This window comes from Zingiber officinale, chromosome 6A, assembly GCF_018446385.1.
Source record: "Zingiber officinale cultivar Zhangliang chromosome 6A, Zo_v1.1, whole genome shotgun sequence".
NCBI lineage: Eukaryota > Viridiplantae > Streptophyta > Magnoliopsida > Zingiberales > Zingiberaceae > Zingiber > Zingiber officinale.
The window spans coordinates 21419561-21432394 of NC_055997.1; the positions used below are offsets into that span (position 1 = coordinate 21419561).

Consider the following 12834-nt stretch of genomic DNA (forward strand, 5'->3'; position numbering starts at 1 on the left):
CACTGGTTACTTGTCTTTCACTGGAAACACTAGGAATTCAAATTTGATGACGACTTGACTAGGACATGGATTGAAACTTGAAGGGTGTTGAGTTACTTTTACACTGTGCACAAGATTCTTATGCTTGAACCATACTTTACTTGTTTCCATGATCACGCTTGTTAATGAAACTTTTTGATAGAGTTAGGAAAGTGCACTAGGTTTTATGAATGTGTTGTAGAACATATGAATTTAGACTGCAGCATTTTGCTTGAGGACAAGCAAAGGTTTAAGTCTGGGGGTGTGATGTGCGTAGATTATATACTCTTTTATGCATGTTTTTACGCACATTTACATACTTTGAGCATGATTGATCTATGCATTCTTATACTTCCAGCTTTCCTTTTAGCATATTTACTCTTTTGGTTCAGAGATCTGCTTTTTGTGCATTTTCTGTACACAGGAGTCGAAATTGGTGAAGATTATGCGTCCTCGGACAAGCTTGGAAGGAATTGAAGGGAGAGAGCATCAGGCCGTGTACCACACACGGCCGTGTAGTTTTAACAGGAAGGGAAGAGGACATGGCCGTGTGAATCTCACACGGCCGTGTCTTGATTTGAAGAAATTAGAGCAGATGCCTTACATGACCGTGTAGATCTACACGGCCGTGTGAGGTTTCCAGAGGCCAAGCAGGTGGTGGTCGTGTAGCATTTCCAGATAACAGAAGGGTCCTGGCCGTGTGAGTCACACGGCCGTGCAGCTTTGGCAGAGAAGGAACTGGACATGGCCGTGTGAATCTCACACGGTCGTGTCATGGGGTCGTGTGGTGCCCGATTTCCTCCTCTATTTAAACCCTCCTTCATGAATTGAAAGGGGATCTCTCCCCCTTTGGGAGAAGGTAAGATTTGGTGGTTTCCTCCCATTCTTGGGAGGATTTCTGGGCGATTCGAGGGGAGTTCTTGACGATTTCGACTCCGGAGCGAGGATTGGATCCGAAGACGAGGCTTCTTCGTAGATAAGTTTTCTCTTTTTCCCTTTTTCTTGGTTTCTTGGATTGGGGATTTAAGAAATGCTTGTAATCTTTATTTCTTCGAGTATTCTTCCTCGATTCATGGAGTAGATCTTGTATTCTAGGATTAAGAGAGTATTTGTATGATGGATTGATGTAATCTCTTATGGATTTGCCAATTTCTTGTTTCAATGACATTGTCTTGCTTGTATCAATTAGATCTTGAATGATTAATGGTGATTTGTGCTTAATTCTCATTCTTGATTGATTGTTTGGATTTCTTGTGGACTTTGTAAAGATAAACTCTCACTCGATCATCCGAGGGATCCACGTGACAGGTGCAAGCCCTTGTAAGGACGTTTGAGAGATAATCTTGAAGAGGAAATAGGAATATTCAAGAGAGTAGGATGGATCTTGTGATTAGTTTCTTGTATCTTGATAGATTAATAAGTTGTGGGCTTCTATGTTGATATCCGAGGAAGGCATAGTAATAGGTGCGCTCGTAAGGACAACGTAGGTTCACGTCTAATTGATCATATTTAGATACATTTCTCAGTCCTTAGCCGGTTATCTATTGCAAGAGAGAACCGGCAACTTTCTACTAGTGTTTGGCAATTGAGGGATAAGAATTGGTGAACCATTTACATTCAAGAAATCTTACAAAGAAACCGAAACTCCTAGAATCTCCCTTTATCATAACCCAAAACACTAAACTCTTGTTTGTTGATCTTTAATATTAGATTTGTTTACCTTCACTTTGCATTTGAAACAATTGGATAGTTGTTTAGCTAATTCACATTGAGACATTTCTAGTGCTTATTCCAGTCCCTGTGGATACGATAATCTTTTATATTACTTGCGACATTTCCGCGGCGCCAAAAACTTGTTACGCTCCGCAAGTGTACGGATATGTTTATACCATGTTTAATGTGTTCAAATACATAGTTCATACATCAACATTACATCACAAATACTCCCTATATCCTAGATCTAAATAATTTACTCCATTGCATAGAAGATACAACCAAGAGACAATAAAAAGAGCATCTACAACTCAAAACATGGATTGAGAAAGAAGAGAATGCTTATCGGTGTAGCACCAATCTTCTTGGATGCATTCCTTGCTCTGGAGGCTAACAGATTGGCAAAGATGGATGATCTAGGGTTCCCCCAAGGGGGAGAACCCTTTCCCAAGGAATGAGATGAGCCCTAAGCCAAAGATGAGTCAAATAATGTGGTTTTTGACCCTTTTATACTTCCTTCAAACCACCCAGATTAACCAGGATTACAGGGGTCCGATAAAATGAGTTTTTACCCCTTAAATCTGGTTTTCTCATAATTCACCTTGAACTAAAGTTGTATCCCTTGAAATTATTTACATTCTGATATTTGGATTGAGCCCTGGCTCTAACAGAGCCGAAAGTTATGGTAGTTCAAATTTTGGTCTGCAGTCTGGGAGGAGGACCCAATGAAGCCACGGTTAGGAAGCATGGGCGTGCCTTTTAGAATGTCTAGACCTTGTTTTCTCTCTATTGTACCTGAATAAAAATTGTAAATCTTGAAGTTAGCTACGTTTCGATATAAATAATAGCCCATAAATCTAGCTGAGTGCAAAGTTATAGTCATTTCAAAATAAGTCTGCAGTCTACTCAGATTCAACACAGCCCTATTTTTGGCGCGACATGGCCCCTTGTTTCGTTCGCCACGGTCATGTCCAAAGTTATGGTGGTTCAATGTTTGGTCTGCAGTCTGGATGGAGGACCCGATGAAGCCGCTGTTGGGAGGCACAGTCATGCCTTTTAGAACATCTAGACCTTGTTTTCTCTCTATTGAACCTAAATAAAAGTTGTAGATCTTGAAGTTAACTACGCTTTGGTATAAATAACAGCTCATAAATCCAACCGAGCATGAAGTTATAGCCATTTCAAAATAAACTTGCAGTTTACTCAGATTCAACACAACCCTATTTTCGGCGCGACATGGCCCCTTGTTGCCTTCACCACGGTCGTGTCCCATTAGCACGGCATGAGAGGCACGACCATGACAATTGGCATGGTCATGGCTTAGCCCGGCTCTGCTTGAGTGGCACGATCGTGCCACTTTGGTATGGTCGTGTGCTTCCCCAGCTCTGCTTTGCTTGGCACGGTCATGTGCTTCCTTCTCCCTGGATGAGTGGCACGACCATGCCTTTTGGCATGGTCGTGTGCTGCTTGGCCATGGGAGAAGGGGCACGGCAGTGTGAAACCACACAGCCGAAACTCTGCTCTTCTTCTTTTATCTTTCTGAAGTGTGTTTCGCACCATTTTCTCTCCAAAATATGTCCTATTGATGAAAACAAGAAAAAAGTTGATCTCCGAATAAAAGGAATAGAAATATGACATTATAATGAAATAAGGTGCAATAAACATAGATTATGCTCATAAAATACAAGTAGATGTGTATTAAAATATGCATAAAAGTGTATAAAATCTACGCACATCAAGTTACCTTGCAAGCATCTGTTCCATCCACCTTGCCTACAACCATTGTTGGCTAGTAGGTTTCAGTTCTTTTTTATTCTTGAACTTGTGTCTTACTTCATTTGCACTTGTTCAACATGATTGAATCTATATTCCGACCCACCGATTGGCAGGATGGGAACAACTCTTGCCCAATATGTCGACATGAGTTGCATAGATGATCATGCATATGAGAGCTAGAGGGAGAGAGGAAGCTGAGGAAGAAAGAAACGGAACCGCCAATATATGAGAGATGGAAAGAGAGAGAAGGAAACTAAGGTAGAAAGAAAAGGAGCAGCTAATGCTGTCCGAGGAGGTGAATTCATGTATGTTTGATTTTATCTTCATTGGAATAACAATCATAAACTTGTCTAAGTTGATGTTCATCTTGTACTCAAGTCATGATTCTTTTTTTCTTTTTGATAATCTAGCTATCCAGCTCTTCGAATTAACTAATCCTGAATGTGACCGGTCTGACTCCAAAGAAGTAATTTCCTATCGGCCACTAGGTAAATCGGAAAACGCTTGCGGTGTCCCCTATCTAAGCGGCTAGCATTCTTAGAGTTGTCATCCCACTAGAGGAAAATTCGTGCAATGCATTACAGCTGGAATTCGACCCTTATATGCCTGGTTAACCATTTAAAGGACCTAACTGATGCACAATTGCCTCGGGGGCAATGCTCTCTCAAAATCATGATTTATTTGTGGCAAAGGTGATGACATTCACATCAAGTGACCCAGTACTGTCGGCTCCCGGCTAAATGCAGGCAGGTAAATCACGGGAGATTTCAACTAGGAATAGTAGTGCATGCAGGAGGGGTATCAAAAGCATGATTTATTTTGAAGCAAAGGTGAAACTGTCACATCGACGACCCCTCTAGGGTGTTCCTCACTGCCTGGAAAGGAGATAAATCATAGGGGCTTCACCCAACAATAACAACAATGCATGCAAGGAGGGGTTGAGACAATTAGTGAGGCATTTCATACCCATTGGAAATCGACCTCAGGCTTATTGAGAGCGACACCTTTGCATGAATCAACTGTGTCAGCTCGTGGGGGCATCAAAATCATGATTCATTTGTAGCAAAAAAAATGTGAAACCGTCACCTCGGCAGCCCCTCCAAGGTGGCCCCGCTCTATCTAAAAGGGAGGTAAATCACGGGGGGCTTCACCCAACAACAACAGTGAATGCTAGGAGGGGTTGAGACAACCAATGGGGCATTCCACATCCGTTGGGAATCAACCTCATGCCTATTGGCAGCAATACACTTGCATAAACCAACTATGTCAGGTTGTGGCTGCAAAAATAATTAACATCAAAATCATAATTCATTAGCAAGAAAAGATGAAACTGTAAGTACCCCAGGTAAGTTTTGATGTGATTAACCGAGTTAAGTTATGTCATGTTGTATTTGATCCTTGTGTCTTATTGTGTAGGAATTTAGGAACACAAGAAGTCGAGCAGAACATGCAACGGACGAGAAGGATGACTTCGGAAGCGAGTCAATGGGCTCGGTGCATCCGAGGGACAAGAAGCTAAGGAAGAGTACACCAGTGGAGTGAGAAGGGCGTGCATGACATTTCCGAGAGACGAGAAGTCAGAGCGAAAGACTGCTCGAGGAGAGAAGGCCAGGGTTGGATTCAGGTGAGCTCAACTCTGGATGGGTCGGAGAATCACCCAAGCAATCTCAGCAGAAGCCGAACAAGTCAAGGCGAAGTTGACTTGTCTAAGCGTCTGGACTAAGTCTAGGCGCCCGAACTCCAAGCACTCGAACCATCTCCGGGCGCCCAGACCTACCTAGTACCAAACATGCACCTCTTCGAGAGACGTTGTTGCGGATAACTATTGGAATCTACATCAACAACACTCAAGGCGCCCAGGCCTATCCAAGCGCCCAGACATGTCCAGGCACCCAGACCTATCCAGGTGCCCAGGAAAGAATAAAATTTTATCCCCAAGTCATTGCGAAGCCGATAAAACTTGCACTTCTGGGGGCACCTGGATCGGGTCCAGGTGCTTGGAGTTGTCACGTCAGCAAATGACTATTTTCGACCAGTGGGATGTAAATAGAGTCATGATCCTCTTCGTTCAGACAACACACTAGCTTTAACTTCACTATCAATTCTGTTTTTCTATTCGTGCTTTCAACACTATAAGGGGCTTCTCCTCCTCCAAGAAAAGAGACTTTTAGTGAGCTCAATTCTTCCTTGGATTAGTAACCACGTAGGTTGCAAACCAAGTAAATTCCTTGTGTCCCTTACTTTCTTTTTATGCTTTTATTACTTGTTTAACTAACATGTGTTCATTGCTAAGCTAAAAAGAAATAGAAGTTTTAAATTCTAACTGGCAGACAATTCACCCTCCTCTTGCCAGACGTACCGAGACCAACAGAAACCATCACCTTAGCTTCCCCTCTAGGTTGGGTCCCTACTATCTGGAAGGGAGGTAAATCACGGGGGGTTTCATCCAGCAACAGTAGTGCATGCAAGGAGAGATTGAGGCAACCAGCGGGGCATTGCACACCCGTTATAAATCGATTCCAAGCCTATCAAAATCATGATTCATTTTTTTGGATAAACCAAGTATCCAACTCTTTGAACAGACTAATCTTGGAGGTGACCGATCTGGTCTCATGAAAATTTCCTATTGACCACTATGAAAATCTGGAAGTGCACACAAAAGCCCATCCAAGTGGCAAGTGTTCCTAGAGTTATCATTTCATTAGAGGAAAATCCTTGCAGTATGCCCTAGTTGAGATTCAACTCTTAAATACCTGATTAACCGGTTAAATGGTCTAACCGCTGCATCATTATCCCACGACATCAAAATCAAGATTCATTGGTAGCAAAAAGGTGAACCATCACTTTGACAGTCCCTCCGAGGTGGCCCCCCACTATCTAAAAGAGAGGTAAATCATGGGAGATTTCATCTAGCAACAACAGCATATGTAAGGCAAAGTTGAGACAACCAGTGGGGTAACCAGCACGACATTCCGCAAGGTTGAGAATCATGTGTAAAATTTTTTAGTATTTTTTAAAAATTACTTTAACTTTTATACTATAATTAAAAATCTAAATCCTAAACCCTAAAGATTAAACCTAAAATTTTAAACCCTAAGTTTAAAAAAAAATTATCAAAAATATCTGTCTATCTATATTTTTTTTAAAAAATATATAAAAACTTTGCTGTAAAATTTGAAAACTTGTACATCAGCTATGAATTTTTTTTTAAAAAAAAAATCAAAAACAATTATAAATTAAAAAATATAAAAAAAATTAAAATAATTATGCATTGATTAAATAATTATTATAAAATAACAAAACTTGAAACAATATAAAATTTGTACATCTAAAACAACTCGTGGTTCCGCAAATAAATAAATATTAATAATAATAATTTTAATTAAAACTGGCCATAGAATAATTTATATACTTATTGTGTCTACTGTTGATTACTTTAATATATTAAAATATATTATTTATTTATTGTATGTCAAAAGATATACAAATATTGTAGGTCAAATTATAATTGTCGGAGAAATTATAATAATTTTTTATTTTAAATTAGTAAAATATTCACCTAAATAATAGAAGTTTTATAATCAATCCAAATGATTTTAATTTGTTGGAACAAAAGCCCCACCTCCCCGTCCCTAGGGTGTAAATGAACCAAGTTGCTCATGAACTATTCAAAACTAGAATTGATAAAAGCTCATTTAATGAGGCTCGTTAAGATAAACAAACCAACTCAAGCTTTACAATACTCAACTCATTAACTCATGAACATGTTCGTTAGTAAACTCATGAATCAACTTTTAAATAAAAATAATAATAGTTTTGATATTAAATTTATAGATTTTACATTCTCCTTATGAAAAATATAAACAAATATATTAAATTTATTTATTAGAATAAAATTATAAATTTTAATAAGAATATTATAATTTTCTCTAAATATAATTTAGTTCTTAATAAAGATTTAAATTTATAATTTATATTTATTAAGCTCGTTTAGACTCAATAAAAACTTAAATAAGCTTGTGAGTCATGAATATATTCGTTAAATAAAGCTCGAGCTCGACTCGATTATAAACAAGTCAAACTCAAACATTGAAAAGTTCGACTCGACTTGACTCGATTTCACCTCTACCCATGCCCAAAAGACACATACAAGTGCCAAAAGGTGATGCATCCGCACATCCCCATTTCAGAAGACACATACAAGTGCCCCAGAGCATTAGTACATTAAGGAACTTTTAGTTTCCCCAACTTAAAAGGAGTCTTAACTAGAATCTTTAATGAATTAACGAAAAAAAATTTCTTAATGAACCGCTAAACTAAAAATACTGAGATGATAAAATATCCTCTACAAGCAATTTTTGATTTACCCTAAACTTCAATAGAACAAAATCGATCATCGCCCAAATTAATCAGCATAAACAAAATAGTAGTGTCAATTAAAATAATTCTTTTTTTTTTTTAAAAAAAAAACCTACAAGAGCATAATAATCTACGGACAAAAATGTCAAAAATAACTTTCTTAGAATATAATTCCAGTCATATGTAACTTTAACCAAGCAGTCTGTATACAAATTCACTAAAGAAAACATCACAGTTGTGTAGGGAAAACCAAAGAAGATAAAAAAGCTACAACTTCAACTCCATAGTTCACTTTACAAAATGAAATCAAAAAATTTCTAAAACTAGAAGACAAGACAGTAGAAATTGCCAGAGACAGACTCAAGCTCGGCGCTTGCTCAAACGCCACGAGTTAGGCTCGTGATATCGGTCATGGAGCGGCTCGATACGCTCTTGCCGCTTACGTTTACTCATCTTTGTACGATCTGAAGTCTTGAAAACTGTTGGAGCTAATTCCACCAACCACTTGGGGTCGATGACCGCAACTTCCCTCATGTATTCCTTGGTTGTCATGACGAGCTCATGATAGATCACCCAGTCTGGTTGCCTTTGAAATAGAGCACTGCTGGGGTGAATGTACACAGATTGATTTTCAGCTAGCGTCCTGTACCCTTCTTGAGGGTCCTTCCTTGCTGCGTGAAAGAAGAAACCCGCTGTGACGGCCTTACTTATCTTTGTGAAATTTTTTCCAGAACTAACAACATCGAGCTTATATCTGAAATGTGAGATAAATTATCAGTTAAAAGTTTGGCAATGACAAGCTGCATCAAAGTATGAACAATATCACAATTTGACAAGGACAATAGAAACCCAAAATATTTACGTCTAGTATTATACGTATAATGACTTTCTCAAATGACTGTTTGCATAGACTATTCAGACTCTAACTGGTCGATCATGAGTTGCAAGCTTAAATCAAAATGTAGTTTATGACATGTATTTAGTGAAGACCTCGTAACAAATCATTTGCAGATTGCAAAAGAGTTGATCCATGTAGGAAAACCATGTAAACTAAGGCAAAGGGTCTTTCTAAAAGCTTTTACTCTTCTATATCGAAGCCAGTCAATGAAATGGCTGCCTCCAATCAATCACATGGAATTCCACAACACTGATTGCTTCGATGTCCTAATCAATCACATGGAATACAATTACATCGACTGCATCAGTGTCAGAGATCAGATTCTTCTCTCAAAAAGATCTAGATTTCTCTACTTCTCATGGGAGGGATGTGCCAATTTTGACAAATATAATGTAATGGCAGTAGTAAAAAACAATGGAAATTAGACATTTAGTGGTGAATTAGCAAAGAATGTGATAGACATGGCAAACAAGTCTGTTAGATAATGAATGACATACCTGTCCATGATAGAAAGAAGTTGTTTCCTCACATCCTGAGCTCTCCTAAGCGAACGGGACTGCACAAAATTCTCAAAGCACCAAGGCCCTGAAAAGTTTTTAGCTTTCCACGCCTCGTATACAGCAAGCAGTGTTAAATGATCCCCTTCTGGCTGAAAGAATTTTGCTCTTTTTTGATCTGCCTGGGCTTGTTTCTCTCTCGGTCTGTAGAAAATGTTCCCAGTCGTAATCATTGCTATAATGGTCAAAATTTCATCACTGCATCCAAGGTCCACACTAGCGAGAAGCATTTTTGATAAAGGAGGATCCAATGGGAACTCAGCCATTTTTCTACCCAATTTTGTCAGGAGTCCTTCCTCATCAAGAGCTCCAAGACTATATAGTTGTTCCATAGCAGAAATGAGGGCTTGAGGTGATGGAGGATCCATGAAATCGAAGGATAGTAAGTCATTTATACCCATAGCCTTCATATTAAGAGTTGTCATGCCAAGATTGATCCTCTGGATTTCTGGAATTGTTGTTGGAGACATTTCATTTCGATAAGCACTCTCTGTATATAGTCGGAAACATTTACCGGGACCAGTACGCCCAGCACGGCCAGCTCGCTGCTTTGCTGATGCTTGTGAGATGGGAGTAATAACTAGTGAATCAAGCCCAAGCTTGGGGTTGTAGACATTTTGTTTAGCAAAGCCAGGATCCACGACATAGTAAATACCGTCGATGGTCAACGAAGCTTCTGCAATGTTGGTAGCCACAACTACTTTCCGCTTCCCAGGAGGAGCAGGTTCAAAAATTCTGGACTGCATTTCACTGGGAAGTGCACTGTATACCGGCAAGATTATCAACTCAGGCACATGTTTTCCTAACCCTTTAATTCTCTCATACAGAGACTGGCAGGCATGATCAATCTCTTCTTGGCCAGTCAAGAAGAGAAGTACATCTCCTTCAGGTTCCGTCAAATGTATCTGCAAAACAGTGATTAGTGCTGCATCAAGATAATCAGTTTCCGGTTGCTTAGCATAAAGTATCTCCACTGGGAAAGTTCTTCCAGGAATGGTGAAAATGTTGCAATTAAAGAAGTAGCCAGAGAATTTCTCTGCATCCAGTGTAGCAGATGTCACAATCAACCGAAGATCTGGTCTTCGCTTCACAAGCTGCTTTAGCAACCCAAAGAGAACATCAGTATGGATGGTCCTTTCATGAGATTCATCCAACATAATGACTGAGTACTGTGATAGAGTTTCATCAACTAAAATCTCCCGGAGAAGCATACCATCTGTCATGTATTTGATCACAGTCTCAGGGCCAGTACAGTCTTCAAACCTAATAGCATAACCAACCTCCTCACCCAGGCGACAACCAAATTCTTCAGCCACCCGCTTTGCAACAGACATGGCTGCCACCCTTCGAGGTTGTGTGCACCCAATTTTCCCTCTTGTTGTGTATCCTGCCTCAGCAAGATACTGAGTCACCTGTGTTGTCTTCCCTGAGCCAGTCTCACCAATCACAACAAGAACCTGATTGTCGTGCACAGCTTGAACCAACTCCTTTTTCAATTTATAAATAGGAAGGCTCTGCTTTTGTTCCTGTATTGGCAACTTTGATCTCTGCCCAAGCGTTACCGTTTTTCCATAAGCATCTTTCTTCCACTCTGGCATCTCATAGGCTGACAATCCCACTCCCCTAAGTTCCTGTGCAAGATGCCGCTCGCCAGTTTCCGGCATTGGATCTTCCCAGGGACGATTGAGATCTTTAGGAATTGAGTCTAGCATTGTCCTCTGCTGCTGCTCCCTTAACTCCCTTCTCTCCTTGATGAGAGCCGACTGCAGTGCAGCAGCCCTGCCCAAAGATCCCTCCGGGTTCTTGAAAATTTTGACAGGCGACATATCAATCGAAAAACGACTCCGCCCCTGCAAGAAGGCAGGTTCATCCTCATTGAGCTCAATCTCTATCTCCTCCTCAGCACCCTCTTCCTGATACATGATCCCATCTCCATCATCATCGAACATTGGATAGTCACGGGCATGCATACCAATAGCAGCTTTGAACTGGTTTGCCTCCCATCTATCAAGCGAGCTCATTCTCTTGAGCGGCTGCCTTGACGGTCCATCTTCATCTTTCTCAACAATAGTAACCCCTGAAAGACCTAACCTCTTCGCCGGGCCTCCTTTCCCACTTGCTGGGTTCACCATATGTGCGTCATTTTGCGAGCTCTTCCTCATCGGAAGAAGATCTTTGCCAGTTTTCTGATCTACATCCCTCATGGATAAGCTAAGCTTCTGCCCTGACGCTGGAATGACCTTCACAAAAACTTCTTGGCCCCTCTTAACTGCATCGTTTGCATTGGCAATCCTCCTACCAGCAATCTGTGAGACATGAACCAGACCTTCCTTTCCCCTCAAATCATTCAGCTGGACAAAGCACCCAATGTCCATAACCCGCGAAACTCTTCCTTTGTAGATTGCATAAAGCTCTGGTTCATCAGAAGTTCTGCGAGGTTGAGCAGGATGCCTCCTCTCTTTGTGCTGCTCCTCCTCTTCTTCATCTTCGTCAAGAACTCTATAATCGCTGTGATTCTTCCATCTATGATCTCTGTTGCATAAAGCTCTGTCTCTGTTGCAGTCTTCCTGATCTCTGTTGCAGTCTCGACTCCGATCTCTATCTCTGCCCCTATGTCGTTCTTTTTCACGATAGTTTCTGTACCGTTCATTCCGCTCACGGTCACGTTTGCAGCCCCTATCCCGATCAGATTTCCTGCGCTCGTCCTCCGCATTGCGATCGGCGTCCATCTCGATCTCCAAACGGAGCTCCCTGGCTCGATAGCGGCCGTCTGGGCGGGAGAGAGCGGTGAAGGCGGATGATTTCTCGTCAGGAAAAGCCTTTTCGGCGGATTTATTGCTGGTCTTGAAGGTGGGGGGAAGGATGGCGTGGATCGTGGTGAGGAGGGAACGAACGAGGTAGTCCGGAAAATTGCCAGCCCCAAACTCCTTTAGCTTGGATTCAAACTCGTCGACGGCCTCAGAGTTGCGGCCGAGATCGGTGATGAACTCTGCAAGAACCTTGTCGCCGGAACCGACGTGGGATTCCAGTTCCTGGCATACGTAAGAGAGCAAAGAGAAGTATTCCAACCCGGTTTCCATCGCCTTGCCCATCGCCGGAAGTAGGTTTCGCCGGAAGTAGGTTTCGCCGAAAGTAGGTTTCGCCGGAAATAGGTTTCGGCGGTATCTCAAGGCTTTTTTCCGATCCTGTCTCAAAACGTCCGACCTTTAACCCCTTTTTATAGAGACGATTTATTCTTTAAACTAATAAAAAACCTAACAGACTTGTATAAAAAATCTCAACAACTTTTTAAGAAACCCCAATTAATTATAAAATTTTAATAAATTAAATTCTTAACTGTGAGATTGTCATTTTAATTTTCTATTTTTCAAAAAAATTAATGTCAAAATTTTATATATACAGTTAAAAATTAATTAATTAACGAAATTAAGTTTGGGAGATAATCGAGAATTGGGAATCAAATTTATAACTGGTGTTTTATATTTATAACCTTGCACTATAAATATAATCACC

The 12834-nt window shown here is 40.5% G+C and overlaps 1 protein-coding gene across 1 annotated transcript; it reads right to left on the reverse strand.

Annotated features, from left to right (window-relative positions):
* Positions 1–8080: 8080 nt before the first annotated feature.
* LOC121996095 (probable pre-mRNA-splicing factor ATP-dependent RNA helicase DEAH5) lies at positions 8081–12507 on the reverse strand. Its single transcript, XM_042549911.1, has 2 exons — positions 9262–12507; positions 8081–8620 (listed from the first exon to the last, which is right to left on the reverse strand). Exons 1-2 carry the CDS (start codon positions 12411–12413, stop codon positions 8227–8229), a joined length of 3546 nt encoding a protein of 1181 aa, XP_042405845.1. The 5' UTR covers positions 12414–12507; the 3' UTR covers positions 8081–8226.
* Between the last annotated feature and the right edge of the window lie 327 nt (positions 12508–12834).